Source organism: Danio rerio, chromosome 13 (genome assembly GCF_049306965.1).
Source record: "Danio rerio strain Tuebingen ecotype United States chromosome 13, GRCz12tu, whole genome shotgun sequence".
In the NCBI taxonomy this organism is placed as follows: Eukaryota; Metazoa; Chordata; class Actinopteri; order Cypriniformes; family Danionidae; genus Danio; species Danio rerio.
In genome coordinates, this window is record NC_133188.1 from 9,184,037 (window position 1) to 9,207,933 (window position 23,897).

Consider the following 23,897-nt stretch of genomic DNA (forward strand, 5'->3'; position numbering starts at 1 on the left):
CTGTAAGCTGTTTTAATGCGTACACCAACCCCACCCCTAACCCTACCCCCAGTGACATCACTCGTAGAAGAAGTGCAAAAAAGGTGGAGCTCAAGCTTAAGCTCCCCCTCGCTGGAGCTCAGCTCTCCTCAAATGGCTCTGCAGCGAGCACCACTTGCTTTAATAAAGTATAAATTGCAACCTCTAATGCATTTACACATTTTGACCAATAGGATGGAGTGTTTCTACCACTTTAATGTTTTTTGAAGTAGTTAAGGAAGGTCATAACCAGTTTGAATGGAATGCAGCACTGGTTATTTGAATAACTTTTAAAAAACAAAGAAACCACTTACCACAGCCATCAGTATCTCTGGTTTTCTGATAACGGCATGAGCACCGCACTGATCCTGGCAAGTTCACACATTCAAACTTGGCATTGGGACAAGCAGAGGGGTTCAGACACTCATTAATATCTGTGGGCGATATGAAACCAGCTAAGTACAAGTGTGTCACAAAGTGACAGTAAAAATGTCAATTCATATGGCATACCTTTGCACTCATGTCCATTTCCAGTGTAGCCATGTTTACATTTACATGTGTAATTGTAGCCAGTGCTTGTACATTCTGCCATCTCATGGCAGGGGAAGGGGAATGGAGGAAGGCAGAAGTCTGTAGGACAGGGTTAGATAAACTCTGGTTACAAAAATAGACAGAAAGACTAAAGTTTTAATGTACAAGCTGCAATTTGAGGTATTGCAAGATGAATACCAAAATAAAAATACTAATTTGTGCATTTTGAGTAACGTCTGACCATTTTCAAAGCATTTGTATCCTTGTTTGTCCTGGGATACAGTAGGAGAAGGGCACTGTCCACACGTAAACAGGTCAGCTTCTTTCTGTCTTATGCATTCCGCACCAGGAAAACAGGGTTTGCCTTTACACACATCACTTCTGTTTTCACAGTACTTGCCACTGAAGCCCGCTGGACAAAGACATCCCACGATCTAAATGTATGTAAACAAAAAAAAAAACATATTTGACTGTCTTTAGGGAGCATTCCACATTTATGTGCCCAAATTACCACAAACCCCAATGTACACACCAGGTTAAAACTTGGTACATTCTAAAAAAATCAGTGTATAGTAAAATGGGAAAATATGATTTTTGGAGGTTGGTTGCAAACACTTTGCATTGCATTTTGTTAAAAAATAAATGTTTACTTTTATAAAGTATATATATACAGTTAAAGTCCCTGAATTATTAGACCCCCTGTTTATTTTTTCCCCAATTTCTGTTTAACGGAGAGAAGATTTTTTCAACACATTTCTAAACATAATAACTAATTTCTAATAACTTTTTTATTTTATCTTTGCCATGATGACAGTAAATAATATTTGACTAGATATTTTTTAAGACACTGCTTAAAGTGAAATTTAAAGGCTTAATTAGGTTAATTAGGTTAACTAGGCAGGTTGGGTAATTAGGCAAGTTATTGTATAATAATGGTTTGTTCTGTAGACTATGGAAAAAATATTGCTTAAAGGGGCTAATAATTTTTACATTAAAATGATTTTTGTTCAAGCCGAAATAAAACAAATAAGAAGAATAAATATTATCAGACATACTGTGAAAATTACCTGAATCTGTTAAACATCATTTGTGAAATAATTAAAAAAGAAAAAAAATTCAGAGGGGGGCTAATAATTCTGACTTCAACTGTATATATATTTCTTATATTCATTCATTCATTTTCTTGTCGGCTTAGTCCCTTTATTAATTCGGGGTCGCTACAGCGGAATGAACCGCCAACTTAGCTCCAATTTATAGCAGCAAATTAAAATGATTTCTGGAATATTATGTGACACTGAAGACTAAAGTAATAACTGCTGAACATGAGTTTAACCATCATTTAAACAAATTACATATACAAGTATTTTCAAATTCAGAAATGTATTTTTTTATTTTAATAACAATCCTTTAAATTACAGCTTTGACCCTTTTTTTGTTCATGAGCACTCCCAACTGGTGGTACAATCGCACAAAGCCAGTTTCTTTGCAGCTGAGCTGACTACTGTTTGTGTAATGTTACGGTTGTGGCTTACCTGGAACTTTCCCAATAAAAGGTTCTCGGCCACACTGTTATACTGACAGCTCCCTCCATTCATACAGTTACAGAGCCGCAGAACTGGTGTGATCAATGAGCTAGATGTTTGATCGCTCACTTGAATGGTCAGATTCACTGGCTGAATACTTGAAGGGGTCCACACCAGGACACCATCACCTTTATGACACAATCAATCAGTCATGTTGTGAAATATTAATGAACCAAAATGTAGAGAACAATGTTTAATGGCAATAACTCCGTATAAATCTTTTGAAATAGATCTAACAATCTCACAGACGTGCATATTACACTGTAAATAGGCTTTAAAAATAAAATGTTTTGCAATATATCTTACTGCTGCCGATGGTGACCTGTGGAGAGCGTGGCAAGGCCAGGGAAAAAAAGATTTGGTCCCTGTTTGGATCCTGGGCCTTGAACTGAACTTTAACTGTACTGTTAACCTTGCACATGATAACCAGTGGCTCGGTCACAATGGGTGGCATGATCCCTGTAGAAGTCATGCAAAAGAAATGAACTGATTAAAAAACACAGTGATATAGTGAGATCTTTTTGAAAATCTTGGAAAATGTTACCACAATTGGAAACACTGTTAACAGTTAACCTTATGAAAATCACACAGGCCTTTTTTTTTTACAATGTTTTTAATGTTAACAGTTGTTTTATGTGTTTTAATAACAACCTAGGCTCAATTTTGAAAACATATCCCTATATACATTTCTGGAGAGCACCAAATAAGTCCCTGTAGGTCTCTTTTTTTTTTTTGGTTGCAGTTTTTGTTTTTCACGAATCCACCAGAAATTTTCAAAACGTGAAAATTAGGGTTGCGCTGGTTTGAAAGTTGCAACAAATCGTGCCATACACCTCCTGCGCATTATTGCGCTAGGTGTGTGATTCATAGTTATCATTCATGGAAGTGTAATTCATAGTTATGTCTTTTTAAATACAAAGTTTACATTGTTTAAGATGTCTTTATGATAACTTGACCTTACCAAGACAACAAATCCAGCCAGTGTCTTAGTTATAAAAAAACCTGACACAACCAAGACAATATACTATAACATGTCATAAATCTGTCATAAACATGACTGTTATATGGTCATTATAATTGTGTCATGATATGATATTCAGCTAATATCATATCAAGTACTGACACATAAATTTTTTGTGACAAATTCAGTTTGTTACACTGAGAAAGTGGCGAGGCAGTGGCGCAGTAGGTAGTGCTGTCGCCTCACAGCAAGAGGGTCGCTGGTTCAAATCTGGGCTCAGTTGGGGTTTCTGTGTGGAGTTTGCATGTTCTCCCTGCCTTCCCGTGGGTTTCCTCAGGGTACTCTGGTTTTCCCCACAGTCCAAAGACATGCGGTACAGGTGAATTGGGTAGGCTTAATTGTCCGTAGTGTATGAGTGTGTGTGTGAATGTGTGTGTGGATGTTTTCCAGGGAAAGGTTGCGGCTGGAAGGGCATCCTCTTCGTAAAAACTTGCTGGACAAGTTGGCGGTTCATTCCGCTGTGGCAACCCCGGATTAATAAAGGGACTAAGCCGACAAGAAAATGAATGAATGAATGAATGAATGACACTGAGAAAGTGATCAGAAAAATGTATGATAATTTATGATAAGTTAAGTCAAGACAGGATATGATGCACTGTATAATGTGTAAAGTTCATTCATTCAATCATTTTCTTTTCGGCCTAGTCCCTTTAATAATCCAGGGTCGTCATAGCGGAATGAACCCCCAACATATCCAGCATATGTTTTACGCAGCGAATGCCCTTCCAGCTGCAACCCATTACTGGGAAACTCCCATACACTCCCGTTCACACACATACATTATGAACAATTTAGCCTACCCAATTCACCTGTACCACATGTCTTTGGACTTTAGGGGAAACCAACAAATGCAAACCGAGAACATGCAAACTTCCACAGGAACGCCAACTGACCCAGCCGAGGCTCAAACCAGCAACCTTATTGCTGTGAGGCGATTGTGCTACCCACGGTGCCACTGGAAAGCCATGTGTCAAGTTGTCATGTTTAAAATATTTACTAATGCATTTAATAACTAGGGACTAGTTAGGTGTTAGACGCCTTGCTCAAGGGCACCTTAGCAGAGTTTTGAAAATGGACAGGATTTGGTTTTCTTCACACGAACCCTAAAAATCTCATTTATATTCATAATGTGTCGTATCATGTTTATGAACACCCCTTCAAGTAAAGTGTTACCAGATATGTATGTGAGATAAAGGAAGAAAGTCATCTAACCATATATTTGTGTTAGGTTTTGAAGCTGCTGCTGGTCTCTCAGAACATCCTTGCCGAGATTTGAATTTCCTGTGGCCAGGATGTCATGCACACACTGCATGTTGCCCTGGCAAGCCTGGCTGTGTTTGGCCAGCACATCTGGGCTCACTGAGGACATCACTTGCTCGGTCATGACCGGATTGAATGGAGTACTAGGAGGTTCTGAGAACAGAAGGCTCTCTGGAGCCGGAACAGCCCCTGTAGAAAAACACAAGTATGCATAAATTCAGTGGCCTCTCAAAACATCTTAGAGAAAAATGCAGAGTTGTCCTGTAAACAACAATTTTTCAATTCACCTAGTTTCCCATATGATTGTTATTAATGTTCATGACATCACAAGGACATTACAAAGGAATTTAAAACTCCTATAGCACCCTCTGGATTGGATACCTACACAAGCTCATTAACATCCAAAACAACTGGTGATTGTTACTGGATACTTGGTAGCTACCAACGCTGAAAAATCCAGCTTAAACCAGCCTAGGATGGTTGGCTGGTTTTAGCTGGTCGACCAGCCTGGTTTTAGAGGGGTTTTGGTCACCGCCAGGCTGGTTTCCAGCCATTTCCAGCCTGGTCTTAGCTGGCCAGGCTGGAAAGTGACCAGTTAAAACCAGCTTGACCGTCCTGGTTTAAGCTGGACATAGCTGGTTTTGGCTGGGCTCCCAGCTTGGCTAGGCTGGTCAAGCTGGTCTTAGCTGGTCATCTCCCAGCCTGTCCAGCTAAAACCAGGCTGGAAGTGGCAAAAACCCCTCTAAAACCAGGCTGGTCGACCAGCTAAAACCAGCCAACCATCCTAGGCTGGTTTAAGCCGGATTTTTCAGTAGGGACAGCAAATTATAAAAGAATGAATGGCAATATAATGCTTCTTAATGTTGAAAGTAGTAATTCATTTGACATAAACTGCAGTTTCAACCATATTCACATTATCTCACTAATATAATACTGAGGAAAACGAAAGAATACACATACATGACTGTCCAAAGGAAAGCAGAATCTGCTCCGAAGGAGTGTTGTTATTTAAAACAGGCACCAGACGGCCATTAGAAAGCAGGAAGTCATCTATCCTGTTTGAGCTCCATTGGCCCAGCAAACCCAGTGTACGATTGTAGAACCTCTGAGGAACCTCCACCAGAGCGGACAACCTCCCACCATCACCTCTCCAAACGACCACATTCAGGCCTTCACCATACACAACTCCACAGCGACTCGCAGAGGTACAGCGCACTGCGAAGGCCTCCTCCTCTACATGCACCACTCCTGTAAAAACAGCAGAGGGTGCTAAGTTAAAACCAATACAGGTGGAGCACCTGAAATCGCACACCTGACTTTCCTACGGTATAGCAGGCTAAAACAGTATGTGAAAAGATTAGCATGTCCAAATTGACAGTATTCATCAAACAGTAGTTAGAAAGTACCTAAATAACCTACAGGTTCCACAGCAATGAAGGCTACTTTTCTATCCACAGGCACAGAGACTTGTTGTGAATAGTAATGTTAGACAAAGCCATTCCATGACTTGTTTTTCTAAATGACTGTAATAATTTAAGACTAGAGTTTAAAATTAAAGAACAGCATTGTTATCTCTTTGCATGAGCATGTAAAATGAAGTCTCCTTACCAACAGACACAGGAATGACCTTATCATTAACCAAGATCGCAAGCCCATCCCCAGATTCAGCACATCGCCACTCAACCTTAAGAGAAATCATTTGATGGTCTTTACATTGTGACAACCACACTTATACCTGTCCACCTGCATTTTATGTTAGAAATGTCAGACTCACCTTTCCAGCACCCTGGTGGAAGGCGGCTAATCGTACCAGAGCAGGTACCTGTTTGGCCTGCCCATTGACCACCAGAGCCACTGTTTGTCCTTGAAGAGTGAAGATGTTTGATCCCGTGCTGGAGGAGAGACGAAGTATAACATACTCCCCCACGGCTTTAAAGGTATATTCACTTCCATCAAAGGTAATAAAATGAAGACTACCATACACCATGCCTACATGGAAAAAGAAAAACAGGTAGGCTAATTTCTTAAAAAATGACAAAATCTGACAGAAATGTATTAACTCTAGAAGTTTTATGTTGTTTTTTTATTATACATATATAATGCAGCAATTCCACTTGTATCATTGAATTATTAATGCTGTCTATTATTTATTTAATCAAAATAGTATATCAATTTTAATTGATTTGTTGTTTCTTCCATACTTCTTTTAATAGCATTATATCCCCTGGTAGTCTTGCATAAAGGAGTTGATGGGGCATAGCATTCTTACCAATTCCTGGTGCTCCCCTGTTCCCAGGTATACTGCTGTCAGAGCTGTTCCAGCTATACCCTTGGCACCGGTCTAGTGGTCTCTTTGCCAAGTAGACATCACAAAGAGGTGATTGAACACAGCACCATTGAAAGGGTAATAGATCATTGTCTAGAAACAACATGAAAATAAATCAGGCAAGGTTAGAATTAATATTTAATTTAAAATGGACTCTACATAAAACTTGAAAAAGTCAATTAACCTATATATATATATATATATATATATATATATATATATATATATATATATATATATATATATATATATATATATATATATATATATATATATATATTTATATTTATATATATATTAACTAGGCAGATTTGGGTAATTAGGCAAGTTATTGTATAATGATGGTTTGTTCTGTAGACTATCAAAAAAATATATAGCTTAAAGGGGCTAATCATTTTCACCTTAAAATGGTTTTTAAAAAAATTAAAAACTGCTTTTATTCTAACCAAAATAAAACAAATAAGAGATTCCCCAGAAGAAAAAATATTATCAGACATACTGTGAAAATTTCCTTGCTCTGTTAAACATCATTTGGGAAATATTTAAAAAAGAAAAAAAATTCAAAGAGAAGCAAATAATTCTGACTTCAAAACTATACAGATGAATTCAGAATTATGAGCCCCCCTTCAATTTTTTTCCTGTTTAAATATTTCCCAAATAAAGCAATGAAATGATAATAAAAAAGTCTGAAAGTCTAAAAAGTCTGATAATATTTTTGCTTCAGGAGAATTTTTTATTTTTTTTATTTTGGCTAGAATAGAAACAGTTTTAATTTTTTTAAACCACATTTTAAGGTCAAAATGATTAGCCCCTTTAAGCTTTTTTTTTCAGATAGTCCAAAGAACAAACCATCGTTAAACAATAACTTGCCTAATTACCCTAACCTGCCAAGTTAACCTAATAAACCTAGTTAAGCCTTTAAATGCCACTTTACGCTGTATAGAAGTGTCTTGAAAAATATCTAGTAAAATATTATTTACTGTCATCATGGCAAAGATAAAATAAATCAGTTATAAAGATAAAATAAATTAGAAATGAGTTATTAAAACTATTATGTTTAGAAATGTGTTGAAAAAATCTCTCTGTTTAACAGAAAATGGGGGGAAAATAAACAGGGGGGCTAATAATTCTGACTTTAACTGTATATACATTAGTCCACAAGAGAAAATAATAGTTGAATTTATAAAAATGACCCCATTTTAAGTGATTTTCCTGAGTCTCTTATTTTCTATTAAGGAGAATATGTGAACATATGTGAAATAGCTTACACAGAATTATTCATGTGACGCAGTGGCACAGTAGGCAGTGTCACCTCACAGCAAGAAGGTCACTGGTTCGAGCCTCGGCTGAGTCAGTTGGCATTTCTGTGTGGAGTTTGCATGTTCTCCCTGCGTTCACGTGGGTTTCCTCCGGGTGCTCCGGTTTCTCCCACAGTCCAAAGACATGCAGTACAGGTGAATTGGGTAGGCTAAATTGTCCGTAGTGTATTAGTGTGAGTGAGTGTGTGTGGATGTTTCCTAAAGATGGGTTGCAGCTGTGGCTGCCCCAGATTAATAAATGGACTAATGAATTAATTATTTATTCATTAATTTTCTTTTCGGCTTAGTCCCTTTATTAATCTGGACGCCAACTGACCCAGCCGAGGCTCGAACCAGAGACCTTCTTGCTGTGAGGCGACAGCACTACCCACTGCACCTCTGTGTCACCCACACAGAATTATGATCCCTCTTGTTTTCTTATGAATGTCAAAGTAAAAACGTTAAGGTTAATTGCAGCTTACATTAATTGGCACTTACAGTTGACATTAATGTCTAAATGAGATTGAAATTCAAAAATAATCACTTTGGTAATTTATACTTTTTTCCAATTGTGTACACACATTTTCTGAAAGCAGGTCTCATATTGTCAGAACTCTACTCACAAATCACAAAACTGACACACTTTAGGCAAAACTCTTCAATTCTTCTGAAAAATGAAACTCTACGTTCAAAACAATGTGATTTCTTCTCAAAATGATATTTTGTTTTCAGATGACACACACAAACCATCACATGAATAGACCGATATTCATGAGATCAGTTGAACACTGATGTGCTTAATGTAAAACACTATGACCACTTCTTTTCCATTCATCATAATGACTTTCTGTACGCCTTATTTGTTCAGTGTTACACTTTCTAAACACAGTAGGCCTACATAAGTGCATTGTAAAATATTTCTGAATATTGTTTTTATACAAAACATACAAATACCAAATATATTTTACTGTATTTTCCCCACAAAAACAGTGTACACAGTGTTCATCCCAACCAACACAAAATTGGAGATAACGTGATCTACATATGCCATCAACAGAAGTATTTACTGAATACAGTTACAGTAAAAAACAGCTATACTGCATCCTCTTTTCTGTTTTGGTCTGGCCAAGCAGTGGGGGAAATGTCACCTTGCATGGCGAATCCAGCCACAAAAAGCATCAACTGCTATAGCTTAGAGAAGGGGTATACGTGTGTGTGGATTTCAGTAATACACTTTTGATCTCCAGGCAGAAAAAAGTGCTCAGTAGGTTTGAGGAATGGAGAATATGGAGGGGGAGATACACAACTAAAAAACATGGGTGGGCAGTAGACTACATGTGAACCAGATGAGCTCTGATTTCTAAATTGCAATTCTGTGTGACAGATGTTTACTCATGTGATGAGTTAGTATACAAAGTAGGACAACTGACTTTACAATTGTGAATGACAGTGTGTTCCTTGTAAAAACAAGAGATTTTCCGCAAAAATCTGAGAGATTTTCTGAAAATTGTGCAAAATGCCGAGAATTGTGTGTAGTGTTTTAAAAAAAAAAGTGTGTTTTAAACCTGCAATTTGAGTGTAAAACAGGAATTGTGGTTGCAGTTTAGCAGAATTGGTTCAGGGGGTTGATGCATCAGTTACATGTTGTAGTCATTGTGTCTGAAGTACAAGTAATTGTGTGCAAACAATTGGAAAAAAAACTGTCAAATACTTTTTGGATGAAACCGTAATTCAATAACCACCTGTTTAAAATATAACAGAAATGAAATACTATTCAATACTACATTCTCTAAATAAGTTAGTTGTATTCCATTACTCCCTGAAGCTTTGGAATCACTTTACCTATATGTTGTTGTGTCTTGTCTTCAGTAAAGAACCTTTCACTGTATCCAGCCAGCAGGGGTCCCTCTGGATCATACAGGCATCTCTTTCCTGCTCTTTGTTTGTTAAAGAGGATGGACTGAACAACACGGCCCCTTTTGCCACCCCATCTCATACTTCTCAGGTCCCTCACTTGTGCAGTCTGTTCTGATGGTAGAGTCTCAGGGCCAAAGGCCAGATCTTCTTGTGCCTGTACACGAGTACAGGGACATGTTGCCAGTCCTAATGCCCATTCTTTGGGATCTGGCTCACTAAAGGCCCATATATGGCATTGCCTCTGTGGATCTGAACTGGTTTTATCAGATCCTGTTAAGTCATACACCAGCTTCCCCAGTTCGCCTGTGTTACCTGTCACAGTTTGAGGACGATATCGCCCTCCAGAGTTGAACAAGTTGTTTGGCGGATTTGGAATCTCATTATGGAAGTTGTTTTTGCCATCTGTGTAGCCTATAAGAGCATCATGATGGGTTCTTTGTCCTGGACCCCAGTTCATGTCACTGTAGCGAAGCAGAGCAAATGAACGTAATCCATCTGTGGTCAAAATGCACTGGAAAGTGTTGGTCTGTAGAAAACAGGATAAAATGGATTTTAATTAGTGATTAGCGGTCATTCACAGAGGAAAACACAATAATTTCTTGTAGAAATTAGAGAACTGAAAGGATTAATCTTAACCTGGTTGTTAGCCTGCTATACCTGCAATACATTTTTTTTTGAATAATTATTTCTTGGATTACCTTTTTGGTTTGTTTGTTGGTTGGAGTGTGTTTTGACTACTTTGCCTGTGACATTATGGGCTCTATCATACACATGGCGCAATGTGGTGCAAGGTGTGACGCAATAGTCTTTTGCTAGTTTCAGCTTGGCGCAAGAGTCGTTTTGAGGCGCTGCGCCACACTGTTTAAATAGCAAATGCATTTGCGCTCATATGTGCGCACATAGGTGTTCTGGTCTAAAAAGGAGGTGTGTTGAGGCGCATTGCTGGCGCGCTGCTATTTTGAGAAACTATAATAGATTTTTCATTAGACCAAAACAAACCAAGGTCTAAAGTCCAGCGCAGAGTTGCACCTCGATTACACACTGCTTAATACACACAAGATGTAGAGCAATACGCAAATATCTTTACATATGAAAAAAATTGTAAAAATTAAGGATATATATAGGATTTAAATATAAAGGATTAAAATATTAAAAAACATATTTTTTTCTAGCCTACATAAATTCAAAAAACGCTTCTTTTATGCCTTCTTCATCTCGGGAGGCTTTTTCAGTTCATTCATAACAATTTGCTTTTGTATAATGTTATTATTATTAGCAGTAATATTTATTATATCCATATTTATATTTGTTTTATTAAAAACAAGCTTAGATTTGCCCACCTGCAGGTTTTACACCATATGGGGCACAGCATGTGTTTTAAGGATATAACTCAGGTTTTTAAACACACTTCGTTATTATTGTTCATTTATTTGTTTGCTGGAAATTAGAACTAAATTTAGAAATAGTTTTGAAACAAATCTTTGCGCTTAACAAACAAAATGAATTATTTTTGGGCTAACTGATGTCTGTGTGTGAAGGTTTACTATTCACGAGAGCGAAAGTGAAATCTCATTTATTTATTTATTTATTTATCTCTATCTCAAGTTTTCTTGCTTGTGAAGTGCTCAGTTTTTCCACTTTCACTTACTTTACGTAATGGAAATAGCAAATGCGCTTATGGCACGACACAACTGACTTTTAAAGGGAATGGGAGATGAGACTCTGATTGGTTTATTCTCAAAACACACCTCTAACTCATTAAGAAAATAAACTTAACCCTTTTAGATCATACGCCACGGCACAAAGTGGATTTTCCCGTCCTTTTATTAGCAAAAATTAATTCTGACACGCCCTGAAAGTGTTTGCACCCTGCGCTTTGCGCATGGACCATCAAAATAGAGCCCTAACTTGGGTTTTTGCCTTACAATTCAATTCAATTCATGTTTATTTATACAGAGCTTTTCACAATGTAGACTGTGTGAACGCAGCTTAACATAGTTCTTGTAAAGTCCAGATTTCAGAGTTGAGGTTCAGTTTAGTTTAATTCAGTGTGATTTAAATTGCTGAAAGTTCAAACACTGTAGAGAAAATTCACCGATATGCAGCTCCACAAGTCCCAATCCAAGCAAGTCAGTGGTGACAGTGGCGGGAAGAAAAAAACTTTAGATTTATATTTTTAGATTTAAGATTAAAATTTAGATCGTTGAGATGTTTGAGTAATATGAAACTTTCTGCAGATGGATTAAAACACAGCTTCATGATAATACAAGATAAAACATACGAAATCACATTCACCTGCTGAACTCCACATGGATAAGATAAGTGAATCATTTACTAGACATACACTCTGAAAAGATCATTTGAATCAGCAAGCTAGGGGCTAATAATATCGACATAATTTTTTTTATTCTAGCCAAAATAAAACTAATAAGACTTTGTCTAGAAGAAAAAAAATTATAGGAAATACTGTGACAATTTGCTTGCTCTGTTAAACATCTTTCATTCATTTATTCATTTTCCTTCTGCTTAATCCCTTCATTCATCAGAGATCGCCACTGCGGAATGAACCACCAACTTATCAACCAGCAACCTAACCACTGAGCCACCGTGTCCTCCTTTATTTGTAATATGGAAAATATATGTAAATGGCAGAGGGGATAGAGTGACTGTAAAACACAATCATTTCTTGTAGCATTGACAACAAAGGTGTGGGCTAGGTGTGGGCTTAGTGAGTGTTTCCAGTGTGCTGCTCATGGCCACTGGGGGCCCAAAAATTAGCCCAGGCTTGTTTCCAGGGTACAGTATGTTGTTTAGGTATTTAATAAAGTAAAAATTCATTCATTTAGGCCTATTTTATTTTCGTCTCTTTATTAATCAGGGAATACAGCGGAATGAACCGCAAACTTATCCAGCATATGTTATACGCAGCGGATGCCCTTCCAGCTGCAACCCATCTCTGGAAACATCCATACACACTCAATCACACTCATACACTACGGACAATTTACCTTACCCAATTGAAGTAAAAATAAAAGATAAAAAAATACTAAATAATTATTGAAAGTATAAAACTTAATGTTAACTTTAGTTTGTAATGTCATACCTGACTCAAATTATGAACAATATTAATAATAGTAATGGTGGTGTCTGCATTAGCAAATACTATTAATTGTATCTTAATAATGCTTTAACTTGCTTAGTGTTCAGTCATCAAGCACTCACCTCAGACAAGTTGATCTTTTGATAGGATACCGGTAAAACATGATCCCATGTGATTTTCAGTATCCAAATAGGAGTAAACGGGGGTTTGCCCCTTTGAGACTCAAATCTGCTAACGTCTTGTGCTGTTCTGTTAAACACTGTCAAAGCATAGATATCAGGTACATTGGGGAAACTGTATTCCTGTTGGACAGAAAAGGAAAATGCTTACCAAGATTTCCATAATTCATACGAAAATATGAAGCAAGAGAAACTTAAATATTTGTCATTTAAAAATATAAATTTAATCTCATTTTTAATAGGCATATACAGAAATATATACACTTTGTATATATGAGAAGTGGATAGAGTCTTAATTTAGTATTGAAGTTTAAACAATGCATTCTTTTAGCCTTGTCAAAATATTGTCTTACACAGGGTGGAACTACTGTATATACAACCTGAAATCAAATTTCAAATATTTAACTAGCATATCTCCTTAAAATCAGATTAACCCACTGGATTCAAATTAAAAAGTAAATAAACTGTGTTATTTTGAAGGTTCTCTTAAGTATTAGTAGACTGTTTGATTAATGTCTGCTTTAGTTTACAGACTTTAAACACTTTAGTTGTGTGGATCCCTCAACATTAAACAAGACCATACGATTAGTTGACATTATGTTTTTGTGAAACTAACCTGGTATAGCAGTTTTCCATCACCAAGTGTAAGGTCTGCGTCATCCCAGAACACTGCTAACATAGGCAGGCTTTCATTACCATGAAACCCCTTTGGGATTGGAGCAGGGAGCAACAGTTTTTCATTCTCATTGACTGACTGAAACTGCACCAGGCCATTATCTGAAAACTAAAAATAAATCAAGACTCTATTAACTTAAACACAGTTTCCTATAGTTACAATGTATTTATGGTACAATAATTTACCAAATTCAAATTCATTCATCTTTGAATTGTCATTAAAATGTGAACAGTTATTTGTACATGCTTACTAATAGTCGTTCATATTGTTTGCCCATGAATAGGAAGCCTGTAGGAGGTAAGATGTATGGAGAAATTCCATCTGCCGTTGTTATTGTTAACTTGGCATCACCTGCTTCCTCTCCAAATGGATACAGGTCACTTTCTGTGAAAGTATATATAAAACGCAACCAAAATGCTTGGTTAGCCACTGTTGTTTGATGGTCACAAAAACAATCTGCACCTTCTGATCACAAAATTTTTCAATAGTTTGACCTTTGTACAATAAAATTTTGCTGTTTCATGTCTGGAATGAAGTAAAGTTTATTCTAAGTTTTTGTTTATTTACTTTATTATATTCCAACTTGATCTCACAAGGAAACGTAAGTATTTTACATTTTGTCAGTTTAATGGCTAATTCGTACAAATTTGTCGAGTTCAGTCGTACGAAAATGTACGATTTTAAAAAGGAGGCTTGGCATCCAACCCCACCCCTAACCCCAACCGTCATTGGGTGATGAGCAAATCCTACTAAATTGTATGAATTAGATCGTACGAATTCATACAAATTAGCAATTAAATCAAAAAGTTGTTGTGAGATTGCATTGGATATTTATATAATATTGAAATGGCAGTCACAAATCAATGTTAAACAGCAATATCAAGAGAAGGTCCTGATATGATTGTAGCCATCATGTCACATAAAGCCTGGTTTATACTTCTGCGTCAAGTGATCGGCATGACCTACGGCGCATGCAATGTATTCATACTTCTGCGAGCTGTTTCTGTTGTTCTGCAATAACACTTCCGAAACGCTAGTTGGCAGTGAGGTGTTAATGTTGCTCTTTGTGGAGTTTCTTTGCTAGTGTTTTGCTTTTTCTTAACGCTTACTTAATGTACAAGTGGCTCAAACTCGCATATTTTGAGGCAGGAACTGGCGGATGTGCAACAACTTTAACCATGAGGTAAACACAAAACAAAATTTTTCATCCGGAGCTCCTTTACGGGACTCCACACTTGTAAACAATCGATTCATCGGGCTCGCGCAGCTCTCGATCCCGCCCAGACTCGTCAGCGCTACCAACCCGACCAATCACAAAGCTTGCACTACGTGTCGTTGCAACGTGTAGTTATATTTTTTGTGAGGTGCGCATCAGCCAGCTGACGGCCACAGTGTAGGGCTATGCGTCAACACGTAGGCAGCTCCGTAGCATACGTGTGCGCTTGACGCAGAAGTATAAATCAGCCTTGAGTCTGCATCATGTTATTCCAGAATTTATGTAAATACTGCATATTAAAACTAAATATTGATGTATTATTTAACACACATAATATTTCTCAAATGTAATATAATAGCCCACCCATCAGTGATAGCTGTGAACAGTGGGTATCTCTGGGAGAGCAGGCACAGCTGTACGATCCTATGAAATTGGTGCAGGTTCTGTTTCTATAACACACATTGGGTGAGAGACACTCATTCTGGTCTATGCATCCACCCATTCCACGTCCATTTCCAACTGAGGCATCCCAACCATTGCCACATTGGCATTGAAACCCACCTATGGAGTTGTAGCATGTGGCAGCAGGATGGCATATACCTCTATTGGCCTGACATTCATCAAGATCTACGCAAACAGAACCTAATGCAACAAAACCTGCTGCACACACACATACATAAGACCCTGGGGTATTGATGCATTTGCTTGACTTGTGGCAACGTGAGGAAGAAGTGGAACACTCATCAATGTCTTTACAGTATGTCCCATTCCCAACGTAACCTAAGCGACATTGGCATGTGAAAGTCCCCACTGTGTTCCAGCATCTCGCCAGAGGGTGGCAGGTAGTGTTATTTGCACATTCATTGTTGTCGATGCAGTTACCACTTTCCTCTTGATGTCCTGGTGGACAGGAGCACAGGTATGATCCAGGTTTGTTGATGCAAACCTGATCAGGACGACAGGTTCCATTTGAAAGGCATTCATTGATATCTGTACACTTTAGTCCGTCCTCCTTAAAACCAGATGCACAAAGACAACGGAAAGACCCAACTGAGTTTATACATACAGAGTTGGCAGTGCAGGGACTGTCATCTGCAAGGCATTCATCAATGTCTTGACATTCTGTTCTGTTAAGCAGGAAACCTGAGTCACAGTGACATTTATAAGACCCAGGGATGTTGGAACATGTAGAGTGGAGTTGACATATCGATTCATTCTGTGATCCTGAACACTCATCTATGTCAAAACAGCTAGTTCCATTGCTCCTGAATCCCATATCACAAACACAGCCAAACGAGCCAATTGTGTTTAGGCAGGTCCCATTAGGGCAGATTGACCCATTGTCTGGGTTTGAGCACTCATCTATGTCCTCACATTGGGTATCACTGGTACCATTAAGGGTGAATCCATCATCGCAAAGGCACATAAATGAACCTATGGTGTTAACACAGATACTGTGGTCTGAACACATAGAATTGTTCAGGCATTCATTGACATCTTCGCAGATTGTCTGATTGCCTATATACCCATCCCAGCACTCACAAGAATACGATCCCACGGTATTGTGGCAGTTTGAGGCATTTGGGCACTGTGCTTTCCCTGTGGCACATTCATCAACATCCAAACACACAGAGTTGTAGGAGTAGATGAAACCATTGTTACATGAACAATTATACCCTCCAACTTCATTGTAGCAAGTGCTGTTGACAGGGCAACTAAAGTTTCCTACACTACACTCATTTATGTCATCACAGTGTGTCCCATTGTACTGGTAACCTTGCAAGCAGTCACAATGAAATGATCCTTCTGTGTTAAAACAGTTGGACAAATTTGGGCAAGCCCCTGTTTGTGAACATTCATCTAAATCCTTGCAGTCTCTACCATTTCCATGGAATCCATTCATGCAAGAGCAATAGTTTGACCCATGGACGTTTTTGCACTCAGCATAGATGTTGCATGCATTAGTTGCATTCTTACAGTCCTTCTCAGTCACACAGGTACCCAGATCATAGACCAAACCAAGGGTGCATGTGCAGGTAAATGTTCCAGGGAAGTTTTGACAGGTCATGTTGTTCCCACAGATTGAAGGTGGAAAGCACTCATCCAGATCACTACAAGTAAACCCATCTCCCCAGTATCCCTCCATGCACTTGCAAATGTAGGAACCCTCTGTGTTATGGCATGTGGAAAGGAGACTACAGTTATGAGGCAAAGTTGAGTTTGCGTTGCATTCGTCCACATCCTGACAATCAAACCCAGACCCGGTCATGCCAAGCGGACAGGTGCACTTGAAGGATCCAGGGGAGTTAGTGCAGCTTGCAACTGGATGGCATCCTCCATTTTGGAAGTGGCACTCATTAATGTCTATAAGTCATCCAAAATGGGACAGGGTGAGGAAAACAATCCCTAAAAGACTAAGAAAAAAGTCTTCAAGCAAGCAAAGGCGTGCACAAAAGAATTTCGAAAAGGAAGAGAGACTTACCAGAGCAGTTTTTTCCATCACCAGTGAAGCCACTGAGACAGAAGCACAGGTGACTTCCAACTGTATTGACACACTGTGCAAACTTGCTGCAGTTGCTGACTCCAGATTCACATTCATCCAAATCTGAAAGATTGAGAGATATCATTTTTGACTCAATAGACCTTTTTCCTTTATTGGTTTACGGTGCATTCAAGATACTTTTCAGGCTAAATGTTTAATAAAAAAATAATTAATAATAAATAATTAATTAAAAATGCACCTACCTGTGCATTTGGTTCCATTGAAAGAATAGCCCTCTTTGCATGTGCATTCAAAAGAGCCTGGATTATTGACACATTGTGTCTCTTTCTCTATGCACACATTCTCTTCACATTCATCAATGTCTGAGCAAGTGAGTCCATCCCCCTTGAATCCAACATCACACACACATTGAAAGCCAGAAGGTGAGGGATGGCAGAGTCCATGCGGATGGCAGGCAGGATCACATTCAAGACTAGGGAAGACACAGGTGTTGTTGTATGCTACTGTCCCGTTCAGACATGAACAGACATATGCTCCCAACGAATTGACACATACAGAGATTCCTGGGCAAGTAGCATTTGAAACAAAACATTCATCTACATCTGTACAGGTGACACCATCACCTGTAAAACCCTGGTGGCATACACACAAGTATTCACCAATATAATTGTAGCAATTAGCATGTAGATGGCATATACCACCAAGTGCACATTCATTTATGTCTTCGCATGTTACACCATTTCCCTTGAAGCCACTTTTGCAGGTACATGAGTAGGAGCCTACCAAATTCAAGCATGTGGCATTTTGATGACAAGGTTTCTGAATGTCACATTCGTTAATATCAGAGCAGAAGTCATCAATGATTCGACTGAAGCCTGCTTTACACTGGCATGAATATGATCCTTCCAGGTTGGTGCACTGCTCGTTGGTGCCACAAACCTTTTCAGGAAGCTGACATTCATCTATGTCCTGGCAGGTGGTATGATTGACTAGCCGAAAGCCTGAGGGGCAAATGCAAGAATAAGACCCCTTACTGTTGGAACATGTTGCTCTGTTTTTGCAGCCACCATTATCAACAAGACACTCATTTATATCTGTGCACTGCGACACACCATTGCCTGTATATCCCACCATGCAGCTGCAGTTGTATTTCCCTGGTGAATTTATACAGAGTGCATTAACATGGCATCGCTTTTCTGTGACGCACTCATCCACGTCTTCGCATACAAGCCCATCACCTTTGAAACCAGCTATGCACGAGCATTTGTATGAACCAGGCATGTTTTCACAAGAAGCATAAGGACTGCAAAGTCCCATGGCACATTCATTCAAATCTACACACTGATTTTGAGTAAAGTTATACCCTTGACCACAGTCACAGAAGAATGAACCTGCTGTGTTGACACATGCAGCAACGGCTGGGCAAATGTTATCGGTGGCACATTCATTAATGTCAGTGCACTTTGTACCAATACCCAAGAACCCAGAGCGGCAGGAACATTTGTAGCTTCCAAGCAGATTTGTACATAATGCATTGGGGTCACAGCTGTTCTTTCTATCACACTCATTGATGTCTACACAAGCCAAGCCATTTCCATTAAATCCTTCAGGACAGGTGCATCGATATGAGCCTGGCAAGTTAGTACAATCAGCAAATGGGCTGCAGAAGTTGATTTGACATTCATTGATGTCCACACATGTCTGTCCATTGCTTTGATAGCCACTGTTACAGAGGCAGGTGTAGGTTCCTTGCAGGTTCTTGCAACCTTTATATCCCAATAAAGCAGAGCACACACCAGGTGTCTCTGAACACTCATCGACATCTAGGCAGAGATAATTTCCATTTCCTTTATAGCCAGAGTTGCACGTGCACACGTAGGAACCAGGGTTGTTGGTGCAAGTGGCATTCCAGTGGCAGATTCCTGGTCTTGCACACTCATTATCATCCGTACACTGAAAACCGTTTCCACTGAAACCAGACCTGCAGCTGCAGTCTCTTCCTCCATCTTTGTTGGTGCAAAGTGCATTGGCATGGCAGTCACCATTATTAGTTTGACACTCATTGATATCTTGGCATTGGAATCCATCGCCAGAATATCCATTTTGACATGAACAGGTATAACTACCAAGAGTGTTAGTGCAGACTGCTTTTGCATGGCAGCTGTGTAGACCAGTAGTACACTCATCAATGTCCTGGCATTGCACTCCTGTGCCCCTGTACCCCATTTGGCACATGCAGACAAACTTATCATCAAGTGTTTTGAAGCAGTCTGCATTAGTATGGCATATGGTCCCGCCAGCTGTACAGTCACTGAGCTCTGCAACTGTGTAGACAGAATTGATAAGACTTGGGTAATATGGTAATATGTCTCTCTATTCTCAACTGTAAGTCATTCAAGCATAAGTCATTGAAATAGGATGTGCTACTAACCTGCAGTTGTGTACTTGAGCAGAGTACACAGGCACAGTAGGTACAGCAGCAGATTCCTACAAGAGATAATCAACAACTATTGACCAAAAAATAACCACAACAGAAAGCTAAAAAGACATATTGGAATAGTGGCACATCACATCCATAATGCTGCTAGTGTGTCTGTGTGTGTCTTGAAATGTATTTTGAAAATGGCAGTGACAGATTGGAACAATCTATCTAATTGTTCCAGATGTATTGCAAAGGTTCAAAAGAACCGATGACTGTCTGCTGTTAGCATTACCATGCAGAGACCATTCAAGGGGCTAGTGCTCGAAGTTGAAAAGGGCTTGAACATGTACTTTTGAGAAAATACAAGAATGCCATGGCTGCCCCCTAACAGTCAACCAGTGGATAGTAAACCAGAACAGACTTGGTCAACAAAGTTAGTCACATAGCAAGAGGCGCAGTCAGTGCTCGTGTCCACCAAAGTGTTTGTGCGATGTGGAATTGCAACCTGATAGCCAGCAGTGTAACTGTGCTTTGATTATACAGTATGATAATTATATAAATGATTATAGCACCTTAACTTGCTTTGCTTTTGGACTTTTTGTACTACATTCGGCAAAACAAAATGATAGACATGGGAGTCGTAAAGGGCAAAAGAACTTTGCAATTACTTCTCTGTGAGAGGTGTAAGGTCTGTCTTTGCATGAACAATTGACTGAAACGGCTATTACACCTCTCACTAAGAGACATAAAAAAGACTGTAAACTGTTTAGTGTAAAAAACAAACGCAGACAAACTGCCCGAAGTTTTCTATTTTATTAAAATCTTATGGGTAAACTTTGTTTGTAGCTAAAATTAAAATAGTTTTGAGAAAAAGTTACCAAAAGGTCTGATGAATCAATATGATACATAATAAATTCATAAAAACATGTATATGGTATGAAAAATGGGGAGAATGATTTTTTTATTTAATAAAATGTAATATTATACGGTATAAAATGCTAAATAAGCATTAACAAAAATGTATTTATTAATGTTTATTATTAGAAACTTTTAATATGGATAATTACAATAATAGTTTTGGCACAATGGCGCCCCCCATGTGTGGCGCCCCTATGCGTCGCGTATACTGCATACCCCCTTTTTGCGCCACTGCCCTCAGTGAAAGATTGTTAAGCGTATCTGGCAAATCGACCTGTCCATAATATTAAAGAGAAGAAAATCGATCATATCATCACTCCATCCCTTCTACAACTACTCCATTGGATTGAATTTAATTTAAGGCCAGGTTCATTGCAAATAAGACAGATCTCACTTCTTCCCAACAATGTGTAGGCAAACTTGTATCGCTTTCTCATAAAATGAAAAAAGTTGAGAAAATGATGATAGAGACCATCATTTATAATTATATTTTTGTAATGTTTATGTATACACTGTTAGCCCACATTGTATTTATTCAAATAAGTTTTAGTTTTAATTGGTTGTCAAACAAAAAGTCTATTTATATGAAATAATACATTAAATAATAATGTGAAAATGCTTTTTATTTTGCAACCAATTGAAGCTAAAACTTATGTTTCATCTGATGTTTCATTTAAAGTATTGACTTATTATTTTTCATAACAGTATTTTTTCATTAGATGTTTATATTTAAGCCTTGTCCTTTATCCTGACTGTGTCATTGTTACCATTTTCAACATTATTCTCTTAAGACTTTTCAGCCTGAGATGGCTAATGGCTTCAATGAATGACTAATGGGCGACAGAAAATCTTTAGTTAAGGACAGCTGTAATGAATACACAGTACAAACACAAAAATGTACAATAAATACTGTAAGCAGAATTGCATGAACTACTACTGTATGTGCCTCAGGTAAAAAAATAAATAAAAATAAGACATTCTTCAGATCAACAAACCCCAGACAAACCTGATGTCAAATGAATCAGTGAGTACACCAGAAGTTCTGGTATAAAGGCCCTTTAAACGTAAGATAACTAAACCAGAAAATAATGGGTAGAAAGGAATAAGTTTAAATTTATGTTTAAATATGTAAAGAATGCCTTAAAAAATGAAACTCATAAACAATCTAAATGTAATTGTGAATATGAAGATAATAATAATAATAAGCCTATAATGGTGTGAGTAATAAGGTTACCTGGGTCATTACTGTACGCAGGGGCGTAGTGGACATTTTAAAAGTGGGGGGGACAGCTGTATGAGATCCAAAAGTTTACGTTCATATAAATCAGGGGTGGCCAACCCTGTTCCCAGAAAGCCACCTTCCTGCAGATTTCAGTTGCTACCCTGATCAAACACACCTTAAACAAATAATTAGGGCCTGAACACCACGTGATAATTACAGGCATGTGTGTTTAATATGGGTTGCAACTGAAACCTGCAGGAAGGTGGCTCTCCAGGTACAGGGTTGGCTACCCTCGATATAAATTATAATGGCTATAAATATTAATCTAAATGATCTGTCTCAAAAAGTGAGGGGGATAATTGTATGAGTGGTAAGGTTACCTGCAGGGTCATTACTGTACACAGTAACACACAGTGGACATTTTAAAAGTGAGGGGACAGCTATGAGATCCAAAAATTTACTTTCATATAAATATTAATCTTAATGGTCTGTCTCTAAAAGTGACGGGGGAAGTACCCCCCACCCCCCCCACACACACACACACACACACACACACACACACACACACACACACACACACACACTACACTTTAAAAAAGGGGTGGATATGTTCATAGGATATCTACCTCCAACATAAATAACACAAAAAAAACCTAAGAACGCCAATGCGTCCTTCTCTAGAAGCAATTTACTCCATTAAATCTATCCATCTCTGTCAATGTTCCCTTTACAGTGATTTAACCTAAAGTACGTTTTAGATTATACCATTTCTAATTATAGAACAACACCCTAAAGTTTTGTTAATTCATTTGCTTGATTATGTTTGAAAAGTTCTATTTCTAGTAATGACTGGTGTCAACAAAATAAAAAAATAAAAACGGACTGAAAGACAAAGAAGTTTTCTCAAGTTTGGTAATTAAAGTAATCATTGGCTTTTGTCCTGAATAGGAAAAAATATATGTCAATATACCATGATATCTGACTTGGTTACGTGCTGAATGTTTTATCTGACTCTGGGTCAGATTCAGCCTTTGTCTGTCAGAATTCTAGAAAAACCTTTTTTGTGCACCAGAATCAAATTATGACAAAACATGTCTCTTGCTAATCACTACTGGAAAGAACATCCTTCTCTCCATCACATCATGGTTAAACATCCTGTCCCAGTAGACACTTTGATCTCTATGGAATCATAATCAGAATAAAATTACAAAAAGTTTGTGTCAAATCTAAACAAACTGTGGATTAAAATCTTATTTAAAATCTTATTTAAACTATTTTCCTTAATAGTTGTGTTTGACTTTTTTTTTAGAATATATTTATTGAAACTATTTGGAGATCTTGCCCTATACCAATACATCAAATTTAATTCAGAATTCAGAGCATAAAAGAAAACATTAAGAACATAAACTGTTTCTGTTAATCAAATGTAAATCTTGATCTCACTCTCTCAAAAATAAATGCACACAGGTTACCAATAGAGCAGTAGAGTTTAAAAGGTTACCTAAAGATTTCATTTTCTATCTTAAAAGAACATATACATTTGAAATCAGAATTATTAGCCCCCCTGAATTATTACACCGCTTGTTTATTTTTTCCCCATTTTCTGTTTAACGGAGGGAAGATTTTTTTAACATATTTCTAAAGATAATAGTTTTTATAACTCATTTCTAATAACTGATTTATTTTATCTTTGCCATGATGACAGTA

At 37.9% G+C, this 23,897-nt stretch overlaps 1 protein-coding gene across 2 annotated transcripts in view; it reads right to left on the reverse strand.

Annotated features, from left to right (window-relative positions):
• Nucleotides 1-23,897, reverse strand: part of si:ch73-105b23.6 — a 32,811-nt gene that overhangs the window by 8,234 nt on the left and 680 nt on the right. Inside the window, exons 2-19 of one of the 2 annotated variants that reach the window (XM_073920655.1) lie at nt 20,060-20,115; nt 17,871-19,952; nt 17,608-17,730; nt 15,489-17,489; nt 14,160-14,293; nt 13,850-14,017; nt 13,177-13,356; nt 9,880-10,480; nt 6,683-6,832; nt 6,188-6,402; nt 6,022-6,097; nt 5,374-5,661; nt 4,366-4,602; nt 2,439-2,591; nt 2,082-2,260; nt 791-983; nt 529-648; nt 333-452 (exon numbers count right to left, since the gene is read on the reverse strand). In XM_073920655.1, the coding sequence (XP_073776756.1) occupies nt 333-452; nt 529-648; nt 791-983; nt 2,082-2,260; nt 2,439-2,591; nt 4,366-4,602; nt 5,374-5,661; nt 6,022-6,097; nt 6,188-6,402; nt 6,683-6,832; nt 9,880-10,480; nt 13,177-13,356; nt 13,850-14,017; nt 14,160-14,293; nt 15,489-17,489; nt 17,608-17,730; nt 17,871-19,952; nt 20,060-20,115 (7,076 nt within the window). The remainder of the gene's footprint in view (nt 1-332; nt 453-528; nt 649-790; nt 984-2,081; nt 2,261-2,438; nt 2,592-4,365; nt 4,603-5,373; nt 5,662-6,021; nt 6,098-6,187; nt 6,403-6,682; nt 6,833-9,879; nt 10,481-13,176; nt 13,357-13,849; nt 14,018-14,159; nt 14,294-15,488; nt 17,490-17,607; nt 17,731-17,870; nt 19,953-20,059; nt 20,116-23,897) is intronic. The other variant, XM_068213002.2, reaches the window with a different exon arrangement.